The sequence below is a fragment of the Giardia intestinalis genome, chromosome 4, assembly GCF_000002435.2.
Source record: "Giardia intestinalis strain WB C6 chromosome 4, whole genome shotgun sequence".
In the NCBI taxonomy this organism is placed as follows: domain Eukaryota; phylum Fornicata; order Diplomonadida; family Hexamitidae; genus Giardia; species Giardia duodenalis.
The window spans coordinates 2,116,897-2,135,810 of NC_051859.1; the positions used below are offsets into that span (position 1 = coordinate 2,116,897).

Below are 18,914 nucleotides of genomic sequence, written 5' to 3' on the forward strand. Positions count from 1 at the left end.
TCCTTCAGACACGATAGGTACCTCAGCTCAGCCGCCACTTAGCGTTTGTATCAGTCATTCTTCAAAATTCCCAAAAAATGAGCAACTCGGCAGATGCCGCAGAGTCGATGCTTGCTCCATCTGCTCTTGGCCTGGGCTATTTAGAGGCGGGGAGCTCTACAAAGCGGTTGGCATCAATAATAGTGGAAACACTTCTATCAGACTACTCGGCAGTAATTCTTAACTCCTTTTCACAGCTACGAGACAGTATTCACAACAGGCCTCTCTACATCATGATGGAACCATCTCTTGGCTGTGACCCCATGCATGACCATGAGGCTCCAAAGGATGTGTCACCTCTTTTTGGCTCATACATCGACCGTGCGGAATCTCAAATCCTTACTTTGCCCACCTCTATTTTGAAGCTCAAACTGGAGGAGCAAATAGTCCAGTTACTCAAAGAGCTGTCGAGTGAAAATGCAGATTTGCAAAGACAACTAGACAATGTCAGATCTTTACTAACAGATAGCCATGTGCAGGTAAGCAATAAGGACAGCCTCATGTCCTCGATCCTAAAATCGAAGTCAGATGAAAAGGTGCGTCTTCTGAGTGAGATTCAGCTCTTGCGCGAACAGCTCTATCAGAAGCGTATTCACGGAGGGGTTAACATATACAAGCCTGACTTTGGGCATACAGAAGGAGGACACGGAGACGCAGATGAGCGTGACGCTCGAGAGTTCTGGAATTTGCGGCTGAAGGACAAAGACGACGAGATTCTTCAGCTCAATAAACAGATTGTATCTCTGAAGGAAGAGGTGTCGGTTCTCAAGGGGTTCACAAAAGATTCCATGGACGAGGCAGAGAGACATAGACTTGAGGCATTGAGCAAAAGTAAGGCAAGCGTGAGTCTAGAGGACGAGAATGCTTTGTTGAAGAGGGATCTCGAGGAACTTCAGATGCGGTATCAGACAGATATGAACGCTGCTACAACGTCAATCGAGGCTTTGCGCACAGAGAATACAACCCTGAGTAAAGCAGCAGAAGAGCAAGAGGCAGACGCAAGCACCATGCGACATAAGATGGAGACCTTAGAGTCAAAGGCTCTGGTACTTGAGGCACAATTGACAGAAGCTAAACAGCGGCATATGCAGGATACCGAGGTACTTCGTAGAGAGCTTGAAAGAGCTAACGCTGCAGCTACATCTGCTAAGGATGATTTAAAGAAGCACGCTATTATGACTGATCGATTGAAGGCGGAACTGGAGATGCTTATGAAAGAGAATGGAGAGAACTCCCTTGTCAGCGGTCTCAAGGATCAGATTGAAAAACAGCGGAAAGACATCTCGAAATTAGTGAGTGACATTAAAATCTATCGTGGCAAGCTCGCCCATGCCAACAACAAGATAGCAAAACTTACGGGGCGGCCAGTTCCTCAAAGGAAAGCACTTAATTCGGACGATTCAAACGACTTTACTGACGACGATCTATATGAAACCGAAGGCCATGGTGATACCGATAACCTGTATGGTAGATCTACTCAAGATACCACTATAGAAGAAACTATAGAGTGTACATCTACTAGGTCCAGCTTGAGTAGTGCTCAATTAGAGAGGGCAGAAAATTCAAAGAAATCGGATGTGGACAAAATGGCGGCCTTAATTGGTAAGTATAGAGAGATAGTTTGTTGCTTAGCACGACTCCCAGATGCAAAGTTACCAAAAACACTTGCTGGCCTATCTAAATTTCTTTCTAGTCGCATGAAGAAAGCAGATACTGCCAATATGGGTGGGGCGTTCGACCCTGCCAACGATTCTGACTCCGATTCTCATCCCAGGAAGAAGGAAAGAACAGCTAAGGCAAAGCAAGGAAAGAGTGGTAAAGGTATCAAGGGACCTAAGCTAGGAGGTAATGGAAAATCGGCTAGTGGGGGTAAGGGAGAGGTAGCGGTTAAGCGTAAAGGTACCGATAAGAATGTGACTCCAGCAAAGGCTTCTGGAAGCAAGAAGGAGCACACTGAAAACAGCGACAGTGACTCTTATTATTACAGCTATAGCATAAGCTCAAATGACACCTATCTTCTTGAGGACAAGATAGATGACGACTTCTTTGGAGTAGGTGGCGATCCAAATGCAATGGTCCGCCGAGGTGACGTTGAGGAATACGTCTCTATGAAAATTCAGGCTGCTCTAGAGAACTTTAGAATGGAGTATGATAATGAGGCCGAGCTTCAGGCCATGGGGATTGCACATATGACAGCAAAGGCGATACTAGAGAACTATTCCCACAGATCTTGTCAGACATATGTAAGCTACCTCACAGATACAATGCGGATACTTACAGACGCGGATATCATTGACGAGAATGATGGTCTATACCTTGATGATGCTGGAAATTGGCGGCGCATTGGCGACGTTGCTGTAAAGAGTGGCCTGCAACCTAAAGACATAGAGCTAAACCGACGGCGCTTGGATCTGTTTAATCACACGTCTATGACAAATCTTCCGCTGGCGGACCCCAATCATCCACTGCACCGCAGAGATGCACAGTTGGCTATGACAGCCGCTGACAAGGTAATGAATCTACAAGCCACTGGAGCGAACTATCGCCTTCACCATAACTTAAAAGGAGAAGGCTTAACAACAGACCAAATCTTTGATCAACTCTACAACGACACTCAGCGAATGCGCCTTGAGGCCAATACGCGTCGTGAAAAGATGGACTCCACCTCATTACAACAGCTAAAGCTACGCGAAACTCCCAGCCCCTACAGAGAAGTTGCTCAGGCAGACCATAAGATTGGTCTCTTTGGCTCTCTAATTGTCAAAGCATCAGTTGTGCCAGAAAATGCTACATCGCCATCACCTGCCCCTTTAAATGTTCAGCTAGATAAGAAAACTCCTGGTGCGCCATCTGCCGCGGCTGTTCCTTCAAAGAGCAACACTGCGACGAAATCAGGGGAGAGAGTAATTCAAACAATCAACAATGTGCTTGGTATGAATGTTGCCTCAGTCAAGGTGGATCATCCGGAGGAGCCTGCTAAACCCAAGAAGCCAATGCTCGTTCAGCAGCGTTTCGATCCTAGACAACGACGAGGAACCGGCACCAAGGAGGTCCGTAGCCACCAATCAGATCGGGTGATCGAGACCTCCAAATCGCAGCAATATGAAGAGGATAAACCCAGATCACTGAGTCCTCTATCTCAGAATAACCTTGATACGCCTATTGAAAACATGGTCAACATCATATCCTCGGCCCGTTCTTTACATAGCCCGCTCACTGCTTGCAATGATACTCGCTCTGAGCCTCAGCAAGAAACTCCAGATCTAGGAACTCCTAGGGCATTTCGATTGGTCAATAATTCTGAAGCAGATGGTATTTATGTCCGCATGAGTAACGAGGGCGTCATCAATGGCCAGATAATTGTGTCTGATGGGTTTGTTACCAATATTAGTTATAAGAATATGTTCGGGGATAACCTTGACCGAGTTATATACTCTCACACGGACAGTCAATCCGGCGGTCAGCTGACCTCATCTCCAGGGGCTCCATCTCACAACAGCATTGCCATCACAAAGGGTACATGCTTGCCAAATAACATTATTCAATCTCCTGAGCTCAATATAGACACCAGAGCTCAGCTTCCTAAATATGACGCTGATCAGGGAGTAAGCGTCCAGCCAACTCTCTTTATTGAAACTGTAGTGGAGGATGGCGATTCTGGAACCCTACGAACAACCGGGGATGATTCTATTCGGCCAAGCATTGACCTTACTCGTACACCTCTTCACAGACCCCCCTCTGGAGCAGCCACCGGGGCCCAGCGCAATAAGTTATCTATAGCCTCAGAGATAGATATGGGGTCCATCTCAGAGATCCAAAAGCTCTCCATATCAGTTCCGTCCACGTTGGAGCATAACGATCTAGCAGACCAGCTACCGTTACGAGGATCTCTTATCAAGGAGGATCTGGAGCAAATCCATGTTGCAGATGTAACAACGCTTCTAGGCAAAAACGTAGTTGATTTCCAGCGAGCAGCAATGCTAGATCAGAGTGGACCTGATGTAGTACCGGTCTCAACGCAATTCTCCGAAGACAAAGGAGCGGTGCTTCTTGATGAAAGTCTTCTTCGCATTCTTTCTCTCTTACCAACAACACCGGCAGAGGACGAATTTCTTAGCCTTCCTAGGGCCAAGAGTTGCTATAAAAAGCAGCGAGAAAAAGACCTGCTGGCACCGGGTGCCGCTCTTCGGCTTGTCAAGATCACAGTTAAGCCGGGCCATGAGAGACTGATTGAAATAATCACAAAGCCAGACGACACTCCATACTTTTATGACCCGAAAACCGAGTATAGGTACTCCGATATACACTCCCTTCAAGAGTCTCTACAGCAGGAGCAGCAAGTGGATTACCACCCGAACACAACTCAGCCAATAGACAGATCTCAAGCTCGTGAGGACTCCTCTGCGATGCACCCAGAGCTGGACAATTCGACAATGGGGTCAGAAGAGAACTCGAGGGTAAGTCTCCAATTGGAGCCAGATGGGCCTGAGATATCCATAAAGTCTCTTGCAAACACAGCTGATGAGCAGATACGGCAGTTATTCAAATTGACTGTCGACAAGCACGGGCGTCCCAGGAGACTCACTGAGGCAGAACTCTATCTTCTTAGCAAGATTGGGGACTATAAATCCAACAGTACTGCAACCATCCGGCTTCAGCGCGGAAATAACATTGGGCAACGTCCAACTATTGCCAATCTTGTTTCCATTAATGAGACATCAAATTTAAAGACACAGGATCTGTCAGAAAACGCTCACCTACGGAAGGATCCAGTGGCATCAGCTCCCCATTCAAAGACCAGTGTCGAGCTGACACCAGATGAGCTTGTGTCTCTATATTTAAAGAAGACAGAAGAAAAGCAAGCTGGACACTCAACCAGGGCCGTTGTAGGGCATGGATTACAAAGTAGACCAGTTAAGATTGCTCCTCAGGTAAGCAGTATTCCTGTTACTGCCAGACAATCCCTAGAAGGACCATCCGATAGCTCTTTCACTGGGAAATATGTGACCGTCGACGGAAAGGTGATAGAGTATACAGAGGAGGATCAATTCGTTACTGAATTGGACAGGATTGTTAATTCTATGGTTAGCACGGCTTCTGCCACAAACAAGAAAAACGATGACTTAACCACAGATGATCTTATGGTACTGCAAACTAAGATACGCGACTCTGCTACTTTAGATTCTAAGCTTGAGAGCAGGATTCAATCTATTAGACATATACAGGAACAACTCACGAAGGGGGTCATTAAAGTAGTTCGTGCAGATGACGGATCAAGGCTGTTCATGGACTCTAGGGGCTTTGTTCTCAACGGAGCAATTGTTGAAGATATGCTCAAGGAGGAGCCCGATAAGCTATGCACACAATTGGACATACTAGCATCCTTAGCCAGTTCTGAATTACAGTCGCACGGACTGTTAAATGGCATAAAGGTGCGGAATAAGAATGGGACTATAGAGGCAGATCTTCTTCTTCCGCGCATGCCAATCCAAACAATTAAGGAGTCAACGTCATCTACTCGTCTTCGATCTGATCATTCTACTGCACAACCCATTATGACAACAGACGGCCTCTTTAACAGTTCGTATTATCTAGATCTTTCTACGAATAATTCAAAGCTCCAGACAACCCCTCCTGGGAACAGTCTCGTGTCCATGACTGTTTCTACCCTCACCGAAGACGGTCACATTGGAGTGCAGATGCCTCAGACACAGATTCCACATAGGGCTAGTACATCAGGCGCACAACCAGGTCAGTTCGTTGCTCGCAACATGACGCGATCCATAGTCCGCTCACAACTCGGCACTGCATTATCCACAGCAGCAAGTAGCGCACGAGGCAGCCCGGGTCAGATCCTCAAACCATTGAGAAGCATAGAAGGGGTAACTACAGACGGCAACCAGCAGCCAATAACTACAGCTGGTCGAACCATCCCTATGCAGAGAGTCTCTGGAGAGTATCGCGACTCTGACGGCCTCCGCTTTGTTAAATCCTCTGCTTCCAGTGCTCTCATCCGTGGCTCTAAGGGCTCCCTCGTCGACGACTCCGAGGCACATGCATATATCCGTGGCGGAGTAGTATCCCACGGGGTAGCTGAAATACTCTCTTACTCCAAGCAAAACAGCCATTCTCTTCAGCCAGGGGCTGTAGCACGGGAGGTAGGTCTTCCAGAAATCTCTCCCACTGCAGCGCACGCGCTAGAAGAAGCGATAATATGTCGGGGCATTTCTTTCAAACGATCCACGGAAAAGCCTTCAAGTACGGCTTCTTACCCGCTACTCAATAGTAATCCTACAGGAAAGCAGTATCAGTACAGCACTACTAACTCGATCAAGCCACATGGTGAGTTTGATTCTGATGGGCTAGATTCTAAGCTACTGACGTGCTCTATTATAATAGATTCCCCCATTTCCCCGGTAAAGTCGTACCGACAAACATCAGCCGTGGAAGCAAGGAGTCCGTTTGTTGCTGGTCCAGGAGCGGCCACAGAAAAAACCCAGGGTATTATCGAAGAAGTCTCGGATATCCAGGTGTGATAGCGACGATCTATCTCTCTTTAGTCAGGTGCTTGTAAACAGGCGTCTTTTTATCGTGTTTGTCTAACATTATCGTCTATACTTTGCAGATGCAACCCTGCCAAAAATTAAAACGATGTCGCTGGCAACTAACATAACTCCTACCCCCAAGATACACCCGCTTCCATGCTACAGCAGTATTTCTTCCATTAATGGTCCTATTGTTGTTGTGGACAAGGTGCAGAGACAGTGCTATGGGGAAATCGTGACGCTCCGTCTTGGAAACGGTGAAATCAGGACTGGGAAGGTTTTGGAGTGCCATGGGTCACAAGCTGTCCTGCAGGTTTTTGAAGGAACAGAGGGCCTTGACATTAAGCAGACATCTGCAAAGTTCACTGGAGAGGTCATGAAAGTTGGTGTCAGCCGTGCACTCTTGGGACGTACCCTCTCTGGATCCGGCGAAATCATCGATGGAGGTGCCCCTGTTCTTGCAGAAGAGATCCGGGACATTGAGGGGTCCTCTCTTAACCCCGTTAGTCGTGAATACCCGAAGAACTGCCTTGAGACAGGGATATCAACAATCGATATCCTTACCAGTATTTGCCAAGGTCAGAAGATCCTTCTCCTGAGCGGAAGCGGTTTACCTTACAATCCCCTGCTCGCGCAAATCGCTAGAAACGCCCGCGTCTGTGTCTCGTGGGAGAAGGCTGTAACAGGTGAGGAGATAAAAACTTCCGAGGATGACAAGTTCATGATCGTCTTCGCAGGAATCGGTCTTTCTCATGAGCAGGCCATGTTTTTCAAGACGCAGTTTGAACAGACTGGCGCTCTTAATCGTTCGGTAATACTCCTTAATTTGGCTTCTGACCCCGTTGTACAGCGCATCAGCACACCAAGGATTGCTGTGACAATTGCAGAGTACTTTGCATATACTCTGGGGTATCACGTCCTTGTTCTTCTTTCGGATATCTTTAATTATGCGGACGCACTCCGCCAGATATCCTCTGCCAGAAACGAGGTACCCGGCAGAAAGGGATATCCACCGTATCTTTACTCTGACCTTTCGACAATTTACGAAAGAGCCGGACGCGTCCATGGGATCAAGGGGTCGATTACGCAGATCCCGCTAATCACTCTTCCAAACGATGATATCACACATATCATTGCAGATCTGTCAGCGTTCATTACAGAGGGCCAGATCTTTCAGGACCGCAAGTTGTTCAACAAGAACATCATCCCTGCGGTGGACCCCCTCCCCAGCCTTTCTCGTCTGCAGAAATCCGCTATAGGTAAGGGGAGAACCCGCGAAGACCACCCTGACGTAGCTAATCAGCTATATGCATCATACGCTATCGCAGTTGAGGTTTTAAGCCTTAAGTCCATCGTCGGTTCTGAAGGTCTCAGTGACAACGACCATAAGTATCTGAAGTTCTTGGAGGTCTTTGAGGAGCAGTTTCTGAAACAGGACTTCAACACCAGACGATCTATTTACGAGTCTCTCGACCTAGCTTGGAAGTGTCTGCGTGTTTTACCGATCAATCTGCTGAGCCGTATCTCGGATAGTATCCTTGAGAAGTACTATTACGTGCAGACTGACGCCGCTGAGCAGCCAGGAGCTAAGACTAAGTGAATCTTTGATCGCTTTCATTGCTTGTAGAAGATGCTAATACGAAAAAGCGGATAGGATAAAGATTGCTCGGCCAAGTTGGTTGCTCATCTATGGTCAGCACCGTCAAACCTGCTTGAGAACAGAGGTCCTTTATCATATCAAGGCTACGGATTAAATTGATGTCTTCTTTATCCAAGAAGAAACCATCGTTAATGATGCAATTTTCTTTCATGATGATTCTACCGGTTGATGGAGTTAGAAGATGATCCTTGGCAAATTTGAGGAACCTCACGACATCGCGGTCCACTAAGTGACCAATCACCCACTGGAGAAACACAACATCGTAATTAATTCCGCGAAATTGCTGTTGTAAGGCTTCTATATCCTGCAGCTCCAAGTTGTAACGCGCTCTGATACTATTTCTGGCAAAATTCGTTGTCGATGCTTGGACAAACAGCTCACAGCCTTCGATCATGTCAACATGCTGAAAGACGGGCTTCAAGGCATAGTGAGATACACGGCCTATACCTCCTCCGCAGTCGAGACAGGTGTTCGTTTTGATGGCCTTGTCTGAAGCCAACTGTTTGAGTCTTAGTGTGGTCCACTCAACCTCATCCTTGTGAACATAGGAGAGCCCTCCAAGCATACCGTCAATGGTGGGCTCCACAAGGGACGAGTACCACGTGGAGCAGGAGCCATACCACGCTGAGGTGCCCATCATGTTGATAATCTGGCGGTACTCTAGCTCTTCGCGGTCAGAAGTCACACCAATCACGTTCCCAAAAGCATCTAAGGGCTCGTCAGTCATACTTTAATTGGAGAGTAAGAAAAACGCCTGGGCACTCGTTCACTTACCGTTAATACTTGTACTTTTTCCTTTCTTTATAGCTTGATTGAGAGCCAGTAGCTCGAGTGGTTGCCTCTTGCATGTCTGTCAAATGCATCATGGGCTTTATGACAACTGACCAGAATCCATATGAGATAGACACCGGGATAAGCAAGTCGGCCCAGTAGATCTTGACTGTGATGGGTGATAACGTGAAGACCAGTAAAACAACGTAGAGTATGTCAAATGCAACATTGATTATTGTTCCAGAAAGCTCCGAGCCGCCATCGATCAGACGCCCCGTAGAATCGTATTTTTCTCGTGACAGATGCCGAAACATCTGATAGATGACTATCGCAAGACTATAGTGGACCATTGATACGCTAACTGAGGTTGCTGTGGCGTTTTCCCTATAGATGTACACAAGAAGCAAGTACACAGCAAGAGACCCTAGTAGTGCTACACGCACAGTCGTGAGGATCCTGCTATTCTTTCTCAGAGTCTTCTTGGCAGAGTCATTGGCCATTTTTAAGAGGTAAGGATTTAACAGGCTTAGACTCAACAACTGCCTCCACTATGCCAGTTGTATTAAATTGTGGAAGTGGCCGCTTACTGATCAGCTTAGATGCTGAAGTATTAGATCGTTGTATGTGCTCAATGGTATGAATTGGAGAGCGCGCAGAGAGGAAATTGTTACTTCGCCTCGGTGAAAGCCTTTCGTTTGGGCTATTTGGTAAGTGCCTAAAACTTTTCCCAGCAGACATGACACCATGGGACTTAGGTGCGCTGGAAGAGCTACGTATGAGAGGACGTCGAGGTGATGCTGAGGAAAGGAGAGCGCCTGAGGCTGCTCTTCTAGTAGATGGGGTATATGACGAAATAGTCCGTGCAGATGTCTTAGTTGGCCGAACTATTGAAGGCTCGTAAAGCATGCTGCTGTATTGAACTTTCTCAATGTGAATGTCACTTAAAGTATCATCAGAGTCTTCACAGTTGGGGTTTTCATAGTTGTATTCGTTATATGGTGTCCTTGCTTGCGAGAGAGCGTAGTTCTCAAAGATATTTTTCTTCAATACCCGGCGAACCTTTTGCATATATAGAATAGGATTGGTTCGGATTGATTCAGGGTAAAATGAATATGACTCACAGTCAGATATTTCACCAGAACACTGTATAGCTTTTGATTGGCAGGACGTAATGTCTGAGTGCGAACCTACCCATCTTTTGGCAAATAGGTTTAGTGCTAAATCAATATTTTGCCACAGTTGCTCCGCTGTGAACAGGCCACCACTTAGTGTTTGAACAGCTTTATCGCTTACGTCAACTGACTGCCGGGAATGTGGACGTAGGCTGGTGGTAGGATCTTTGCTGACACCGCAACTTGTCATCAGAGGAGTCTTTCCTTCGCTTACAGTCTCACAAGCCACAGCAAAGGAAGAACTGTCCTCAGACTCGCAGGAAGAGAGTTTCTGATCACAAAGGTCATCCAAGGGCGTAGGAGCAGGCCTCTCAAACAAGGTATCTTCCTTTACCGGTGAATGTATTCTCATAGAAAGCTCCCGCATGGTATGTGGTATCAGTGGAGAGAGAAGGGATGCACGGGTTAGAATATTACTCGAAGGTGGAGGGTTGCTATGCAGTAAAGTAAACTCCCCAGCACTCCGGCAGTCAGGAACATAAGAGGATGCATCAAGCTGCAACGGAGGTACAGAGGACCGTTCAAGAGGTTGCTCAAGGGATTGCCGATCTTCTACACATTGTGGGCTGCTATCAGGTTTGAAGCCCTTACTGGATGATAACGTAGCTAGGCCCATATTGCTAGGCTTTATAGATTGTCGCTCAGTTTGCCACTTGCGTAAAATAGGACTAGAGAACTTGAAGATGGGTGGCACACACGATTGCCTTTTAGAATCCAGGAAACCGTCTCGCTCGTTTGCGCTGTGCTGAAGCTGTATCTCGGTCTCAGGTTTGCTCTCAGGTGACATTTTACCGAGATCTTGTACGCCACGAGGTGTGCTCATCAGTCCCAGTATCATGCTAGTGCTTCCGATAAAATCTTGGTCGGTGCTACAGGCAACGCTGTCGACGTGCTCGGAGCCAGCTGAAGTGGGATAAGGCCGGGTTGTGTGAACATCTGATGACTGCCTGGAGAAAGATCGTGTCAGGATACTGCGTGTTCGTGCCTTTGCTTCAGTTAGTTGATTGCTTAGGAGTTGCATCTTGCTCTTTAGAGCGGCAATGGTTACATTCTTGCTTTCGATTTCTCGCTGGAACTGCTCATTCTCCCTACCTTGTGCTAAAAGGGACGTATCTCTTAGTAACGTATAGTCAGCATCATAACTCTGAGAGGCTGTGTTCGATCTAGCATACCCACTGATAATATTGTTAAGCTCATGGATCTTCAACTGACTGCGCTTAGTCGACGTGGCCTTCTCTACTAGGATGGCCTGAAGAATTTCAGTTAGCTCGCCAATTCGGCGTGTCAGCGAGTAAATCTGTCTGCTCATTTTGTCATGCTGGAGCTCCAGGTGGTCACGGACCTTAATGTACTCAAGAAGGTGGTCTCTGATCCCATCTTGCAATCGGGCCCGCATGTCTTTCATTCCGCGGTCCATGATCATAAGCTCCGCTGTATCGATAGAGGCACTATAAATGGGGTATACATCTTTTGGTGCTTCGTGGTCTGTCTTTGGGTCGCAGGCCAACAGCTGCTCAAACATGACGTACAGCTTTCTGTTATGGATCTCGGCTCTTAAGTAGGAAAATGCTTGCCCGACGCTACTTGCTAGGGCCGTAGTCAACTGACCACTGATTCGCTCGGCCAGCATCTGAACAGAACTATCATGTGTCCTTGCACCTGCAGGAGACAAGGCCAGACCAAGCTCAGATGCTGTCAGCGGCATAGTCTTTTTAGGGATCCGACATTCATAAAGGCGTCAGGTCATAGAGCAAAGGAGTGATAATTCACAAGTGTATTTGACTGTGAGCAAATGCTTATATAAAGCAAGCATTAGATTCCACGGTCAAAACCGACAGAGGTCGTCATCACAATCCCGCTGATGAGACCGATAAGTGCAATCGCCTCCGCAAAAATTTCTGAAATAAAGAGCTTGACGAAAAGCGACGAGTCGCCGCAGTGGGAGACAGCAACAGAGCTCCCCAGAACACCCACGGTGATTGCAGCAGCAAAGTTAGAAAACCCAACAGAGAGACCAGCAGCCCCATAGCCATACCCAGCTTTCAGGACTTCTTGCTTAGTAACATAATCTCTGGTAAGAGACCTCTCAGCTCCCTCCTTAATGGCAGTAAGTATTATAATCGACATGATGACGCCGTAAAGAGCAATAGCCTCGCAAAACAGGATAGACAGAAGGTTCTTGGATCGTATTTCAGGGTGCGCAACCGTGGACGTCACCAAGGTGGCACCAGTGTTGAAGATCCCGATGGCAGAGCCCAGGATGGAGAAGCCAAGGACAACATAGATCCCCATTTCTGCAAAAAAGTACGGGGAAAGAAGCTCAAGAGCCTCCTGGAGCGCTTCTAACGTCATTTGGGTCTTTATCTTTGCTTCATCTTTGGCATTTATTTTCAATTGCTAATGGCCAGATTTTGAAAAGCCACAAAGGATTTGCTCGGCTTCCCTGCATGGAAGATTCCGCCACTTTCCAGACAGGAATAGGCTACGACCAAGACACCCTGTTTGGCGGAGAAAGTACTAGTCAGCCTAGTGGGGTGGAATTCTTCATTCGTTCATCGGTCTCTCCAGCGAATCCAATACGGCTCGTCGACGCAGGGGACATTTCTGCAGATGAAAGGCGCGCATCCATCTATGCGTATCTCGACAAGGACTTTCGGGAGCACACCAGCAATCTGGTTACCTCTCTCAATGGGTATATGACACAAATGATATCAGGGCTCTTTCAGGAGCTACGGACAGATATACAGAGCCGAAAGCTATACGTTCTCTTTGAACAAGCCCTGGGGTGTGACCCCATGACAGACCATCTTGCTGCCAAAGATGTCCTTCCAATATATGCACCCTACATCGACAAAGCGGAAAAAACGTTTCGCCGGTTAACTCTTCATAAGTTCAAGCATGACATAGAGACGGAGTTTTGTGCCGCCATAATATCCGAATTGCGCGCGCGCCTCAAGATAGAAGACACTAATATGAACATCTCCACTGAGCTCGAAAAACTGCGGCTTCACTGCAAGTCTCTCTTAGACGAGAATATTCGTATCTCGAGCCAATGGCAACAGGAGCGTGAAAAGCTACTTCAACAGATAGGCACATTATCGGAACAACTGGTGCAAAAGAAGAGGGCAGGCAATATCTATAAGCCAGACTTTATGGCATCTGGGTCATCGTGGGATGCAGAGGCCCCTGTACCTGATTTCACCAGGGTCCCATCCAAGGGTGTGAAGGAGCTCCTTGAGCTGGAGACGAAGCTAGCTAATGAAGCAGCAGAGAAGGAGCGGCTTAAGATGGAACTGGATGCTACCTCTATGAAGTACCAGCACCTCCTAGAACAATGCAAACAGATACCAGAACTGCAGAATCAAATTGACGAACTTAACCAGCGCATAGAGGAACTTCTTCGCCGCATAGCAGAGCAGGATGATACGATTGTAGAACAACAAAAGGAAATAGCTGACCTCTTGGACCAGTTGGCATCCCTTAAGAAAGCTTACGATGGATTAGATAGCGATCACCTTGCGCTGCAAAACACAGTGGATACTCTTAATATGGAGAAAGGAGAAAGTGCAGCGGAGAATGAGAAGCTTAAAAGGCAAATAGCAGACCTTCTCAAGCGAGTAGCTGCAGCAGAAGCAGAGAGGGACAGATACAAGCAACAGATCACAAAGGGGGATTCTGACCGCAATATTTCCCTAGTAGATATCAATAATAACACAGTCAAAAGCGCCCGGCTTCCCGGAAGCCCTGACGACGCTGGGTTTGACAACAGGACCCTGCTTTCTGTTAAGCAGCTTCTCTATGAGCTTACTGGATTCAATCTGCTAGGTCATCAAGATGGCTTCACAGAGGCTTATGTTGGCGACAAAGGTTTGCCACAAGACGGGGAATCGCGAACACGTTTTTCATGTCCTACTCCAGGCAAGGAATCAAAGCCGACCCTGCCCGATATGGGCCCTCGAACAGGATCCAGAGCCCTATCCAGGAAAGGAACACCCAAGTCTACAGCTATGAAGGAGGACCCTGCATCAATAAGGGTACGGCTGCAGGGTCAAAGGCCAAGCGTTGGAAGCATCGAAGCTGCTCTAGTAGCTGCTACTACCTCTAGCCCATGGAATGCAGCTAGAAGCATCTCCGGTAGGAGATCTTCCAAGAATGTCGTTAGCGAACGAATAGACACGGATGGCGTCTCTAGGAATACAGAGGTCACACCGTGTAGAGGCTCCAGGTATAAATTTATAGACACAGGATTAAATCCAGCGTATTTCAACCCGGGAGTAGAGAACCCTTATGATAATGTAGTGTCCGGCTTTTACAAGGATCGAGACATCTGTTTATCGAAGCTGACAGACAGATTAGGCATTGAACACGCTCAATTAAGAACTGTCCGTGATCTAGTTGGTCGCTTCTTCTCCGGAGACCCTGTCTATGCAGAGCTTTTACGGTTACTTGCCGAAGGAAGTATCTCTCCTGACCTAGTAGCCAAAATCCTTGCAGGCATGCACACAGGGGAACTTCAGGCATTTTTAGAAGACCTTCTGAAAGTGGATGAGAATGGAAATCTTGTCCGCAATGGAGATAAACAGTACATTGCAGGAAGGGGTGTGGTCGAGGATGAACCCTTGAGCAGTGAAGCGGCGAGCTTGTCTGACTATACTCAAAGCAAGAAGAGCCGTGGAGAAAGATACTTACGGAACGGCGCACAGAGACAGCCTGATGACCAAGGTCCCAGAGAGGATTATGACGGAGTTCCTTTAGCATTACCGCTCCCCAGGGGATCCGATAACTATAATAAACTTAAGCCTGACATCGATAGTCACAGAAGTGTGGCCTCTAATCTAGATGAGCTCTCTGCAGGCGGTACCGAAACATTGCCCAGTGGCCTGCTAGGGTTCTGGAAGCAAACGCAGACTATATTGGGTATGGACGACATGGAAGAGCTCATGGCTCTTCGGGAACTCATGTTGGACAAAGGAACGAACACCGACGCGTCTAAGAAAAATAAAAAGGGTGGATACTCGAGCGTTAGCCGATCTTCTTCAACACGGAATCTATATGGAAGTGACGGACATGTTAGTAAAGATGATGGATCAACGGACCCTAGCAGTGCACGGGGCATTCCTCCAGATATTCTCAAGGATAAGCAGATAGCAACATACATAGATGAGCGGCTGCAAATAGAGCGGGAACGCGTTCGCGATGAAGTGACAGCAGAGCAAGAATTGGATAATATTGAGAAGATAAAGGTTGCCGTGGAAGTGGCTGCAAATACAATGGACTTTTGGTGCCAGGTCAACTATGATGATAGTGAATCCGATGACTATGGCACTAAGAAGGGGGGAGCAGTCATGCAAAAGGTGCAGAACGCCATAGATCGATTTTCAAAGCCAGGAAAGCCGGGATTTCAAATTAAGTACGATAGAACGCCCAGGGATTGGACCGTAAAGGGTGTCTTTGCCCGTCTCTATCAAAATGCAGAAGAAATCCGAGCACGACTCAATATGAAACGGGCGGAGCATCAGAAGCGAGAGGCTCTTCTTTATGCAAAGTATCTTCGTAGTCAGAATTCCATTCTAAAGGACGACGGTCTTCTGGTGGCAGCGTCGGAGTATGATAACGTGTCCAAACGATACGCCCAAGAGGCACAAAAGTGGAACGACGAGGTAAAGAAGTTATCTGCATACGACAGTAAGCAAGAAGATTTTAGTAAGACCCCTCAGCTTTCTGGCTCTAACGTTAGGGGAGAAGATGCGCTTATGAAGACAGGAAAAATGACCACTGCGGACCTAATCGAGGAGGTTAATTCACGCTCATCTAAAGAGCACTTGATCAGGATCACTTCTGTATCAACTAAGTCGCCAGACATGGACGATATAATAGTTAACACGTCTGGCATCAGGAGTGCACCACGAGGTCTCATGGGGAAGCAGCGGGACAGGATAACAACGGTATTTGACATGGAGGGGTCATCGATTCGGGGAACACCTAGAAGTTCTATGACTGGCTCTTCGTACAGAAACTTAAACAACACACCGAGAGAAAGCATCAGTGGCTCCCAAGATGCATATGTGACGGGAACACCAGGTGCTCCCAAGAATATGTTTAGTACTCTCAATACTGGTGGAAGGAAGCTACCAGGGATGCAGCTTACCATAAAGGATCACTCTACACACCACTCACTTAAGCAGCAAGGACCTGGCCAGATAGCATATGGAGCAGAATTAGTGACTATGAACTTATCAAATGGTTATAGTGGCTCTAAGGGTAGCAAGCCCATTCTGATAGCATCCGGAAACAGTGGAAACCCGCTTCCTTATATCAGTAAAAAGAGCAACACAGACACGCCAGGATCCACAGTCGTGGATGCTTTCCACGAATCCGATATTAAGCTGACTCAAAGTATTGATAACTCTAACGTATCTATCGCACCAGTAAGTAGTAGTACAAGCTGCGAGCCAAGCACAAACTTATTAAAATCTGGCAAAATTCTACAACCGCTTACTTCAACTCCTGAGCACATCCGACCGTTCTCTGGAAAAGGTTTTGGGAGTGGGAAAATAGTTTATGACCAGTACGGAAAACCCATGCCAGCACAAGAGATACAAGATATTATCGCATACAAGTACATATTCGGGAACGCCTCTATGCTTAAGGTTAAAGATATGGGGCGACGCCTTCTCGTCTCTGTGCCAGATAGCTCGCAATTGATAGAGGTATCTAAGGAGACGCTGCGCACGATCAAGGAGAATGTAGACAAGCTGGTGGAATACTTTAAGGTGCCAGGGATATCAAATTTGTATGGAAATGATGTCGTGGGACGCGCAACTAGCGCAAAAAGAGATTCCAATTCTGCTAAGTTAAATACTCTACCTAGAGATCCGCCTATTGATGATAGACTGGATTGTCCAGCTGTTTCTATCAATAGAGATGCTTTATCGACTACGGATGAATTAGTGCAGGAAGAGAAGAGAGCTCTGCTAGAGTTTGACAGACCCGACTTATCTGCTATCCCTGGTACACCGATTGCTCTTCAGACAGACGTAACCAGGTCTGCATCTGTATTAAATATTGAGCCAGACCCACAGCAATCCTTTACTGATAAGGAGAACGTTGATACTGATTTTCTTATTCCTTCAACGATAGCCTCGAGCGCGATGAAGAAAGACAGGTACGGGGTTGAAAAAGAGTTAGAAGATAACTTGGCGACAGTGCTCAGAAAAAGCGTAGAGGCGCTAGAAAGTTTCACGCCTCCACTGCGATTATCAGAAGACCAAGATTTAAGCAAGCAACGCAAAGGCAAAGAGCTAGTCTTATCTGATCTTGATCTTCAAATAGCCAGTATTAAGGATCCGTATGCAGAAAAGATAAACCATCTAGACGAGGAAGGAAGCATCACTCCGAATAGCCTAGAGTATGGACTCAGTGTCGTTGAGGTGACACCAAACACAGAATTTAACCAGCAACGTGAAGAAACTATCACCCTTAACAGCTTTCGAGGCAAACATAGCGATCGCACTAAGTATCGGAGAGAGAGTAGCAACTGCATATCCGATGATGGCTCAATAGACCTCACCAGTCATAGCAGCGGTCAAAATCAAATAGACGATCGTTCTACTCATTTCGAGGATCTAGTCGAAAACGCACTTGAAGATCCAACAAAACAAGCGTCTCAAATAAGAGTTAGCACCACTGTAATAGCATCAACAGAATCACTCAACGCTAATCAGGTGACTGCACCAGAACCCAGTTCAGCATATACACAAGGTAATACCATACGGAGAAGCATCGTTAGGGGAATAGAAGTAGCAGACAGTGCCGTATCAACACACTCAACAAGGACCAACACCCCATCTCAGGGTATGCTATCATTAGATGAACAGATTTCTCTACGACTGGCCGATCAAAGCCGTACAGCGACCGCTATTAACATAGAGTCCCCGCTTTCTGGCTATGAGAGGGACAGTATCAATCGGATGGACCCCGGTGCTATTCCAGAGTTTCTGACTGGAACAACATCCATACATATAGGTGGACGTCGGCTCTCAGATGACGACCGCCATAGTTTAGAAGGTACTCTTAGCATTCCTGGACCGGGTGAATTAGACCGATATGATACTGCCCATTCGGGATATGAACACCATAGGCTGCCATCATATAATCCACAGGATTCCAATTTTGTGGCTTCTTCTTTACATATGAAGGCAAAGCCAGGCGCTATTAACCATATAAATACTTTTATCCAATTTGAGAATCCACAGGCTCGTGCAGGAACACAACACGCCGTTACAACTTCATTAAATAGCGACGATCCGCACGCTTTTGGGGATACCAGCGAGAAAACGACTTCATCTCCGAATGTGGCAGGAGCTGTGCGTCATACGGTTGTCCAAAAGCAGTCATCTACTTCCAAGCATGGTTTTGTACCAAACAACTATCTTATTGGAAAGATACTGCCGCAGGAGCCTTTTATTAAAGGCCCGTCAGGACCCATTAATATGGGAGAACCAGGTCTTTTAGCCAGCGCAAGTGAGTCGCTAGTTATCAGAAAACGCTCAGCCGAAATCTCTGGAGCGAAGGAACCGACCACAAGCGGCGGTCAAAATGCAGATTCCGACACGCCAAGTCAATCGAATATCTTTTCTCAGCCAAAGCTGTACATGAGTAGATTGCATCAAGATCTTAAAAAGGCTCGCGATGCTGATGGAAGTTCGCTATTTGGTAAGAAATAAA

At 46.9% G+C, this 18,914-nt stretch overlaps 7 protein-coding genes across 7 annotated transcripts; 3 read left to right on the forward strand and 4 right to left on the reverse strand.

Annotated features, from left to right (window-relative positions):
- Positions 1-77: 77 nt before the first annotated feature.
- On the forward strand, positions 78-6,575 carry GL50803_0012217 (uncharacterized protein; the record flags this gene model as incomplete). The annotated part of the gene is made up of 1 exon (XM_001705629.1): positions 78-6,575. The coding sequence occupies one exon, from the start codon at positions 78-80 to the stop codon at positions 6,573-6,575; it is 6,498 nt and encodes a 2,165-aa protein (XP_001705681.1).
- A 115-nt stretch (positions 6,576-6,690) lies between these two features.
- Positions 6,691-8,184, forward strand: GL50803_0012216 (Vacuolar ATP synthase subunit B; the record flags this gene model as incomplete). Its single annotated transcript, XM_001705628.1, has 1 exon — positions 6,691-8,184. One exon carries the CDS (start codon positions 6,691-6,693, stop codon positions 8,182-8,184), a length of 1,494 nt encoding a protein of 497 aa, XP_001705680.1.
- Positions 8,177-8,971, reverse strand: GL50803_0012215 (putative S-adenosylmethionine-dependent methyltransferase; the record flags this gene model as incomplete). The annotated part of the gene is made up of 1 exon (XM_001705627.1): positions 8,177-8,971. One exon carries the CDS (start codon positions 8,969-8,971, stop codon positions 8,177-8,179), a length of 795 nt encoding a protein of 264 aa, XP_001705679.1.
- Positions 8,972-9,020: 49 nt separating this feature from the next.
- Positions 9,021-9,515, reverse strand: GL50803_0015599 (uncharacterized protein; the record flags this gene model as incomplete). Its single annotated transcript, XM_001705626.1, has 1 exon — positions 9,021-9,515. The coding sequence occupies one exon, from the start codon at positions 9,513-9,515 to the stop codon at positions 9,021-9,023; it is 495 nt and encodes a 164-aa protein (XP_001705678.1).
- Positions 9,505-11,892, reverse strand: GL50803_0012213 (uncharacterized protein; the record flags this gene model as incomplete). The annotated part of the gene is made up of 1 exon (XM_001705624.1): positions 9,505-11,892. The coding sequence occupies one exon, from the start codon at positions 11,890-11,892 to the stop codon at positions 9,505-9,507; it is 2,388 nt and encodes a 795-aa protein (XP_001705676.1).
- A 107-nt stretch (positions 11,893-11,999) lies between these two features.
- GL50803_0015598 (Vacuolar ATP synthase 16 kDa proteolipid subunit) lies at positions 12,000-12,539 on the reverse strand (the record flags this gene model as incomplete). Its single annotated transcript, XM_001705623.1, has 1 exon — positions 12,000-12,539. One exon carries the CDS (start codon positions 12,537-12,539, stop codon positions 12,000-12,002), a length of 540 nt encoding a protein of 179 aa, XP_001705675.1.
- Positions 12,540-12,634: 95 nt separating this feature from the next.
- GL50803_0041258 (Coiled-coil protein) lies at positions 12,635-18,913 on the forward strand (the record flags this gene model as incomplete). Its single annotated transcript, XM_001705622.2, has 1 exon — positions 12,635-18,913. The coding sequence occupies one exon, from the start codon at positions 12,635-12,637 to the stop codon at positions 18,911-18,913; it is 6,279 nt and encodes a 2,092-aa protein (XP_001705674.2).
- Position 18,914: the final 1 nt, after the last annotated feature.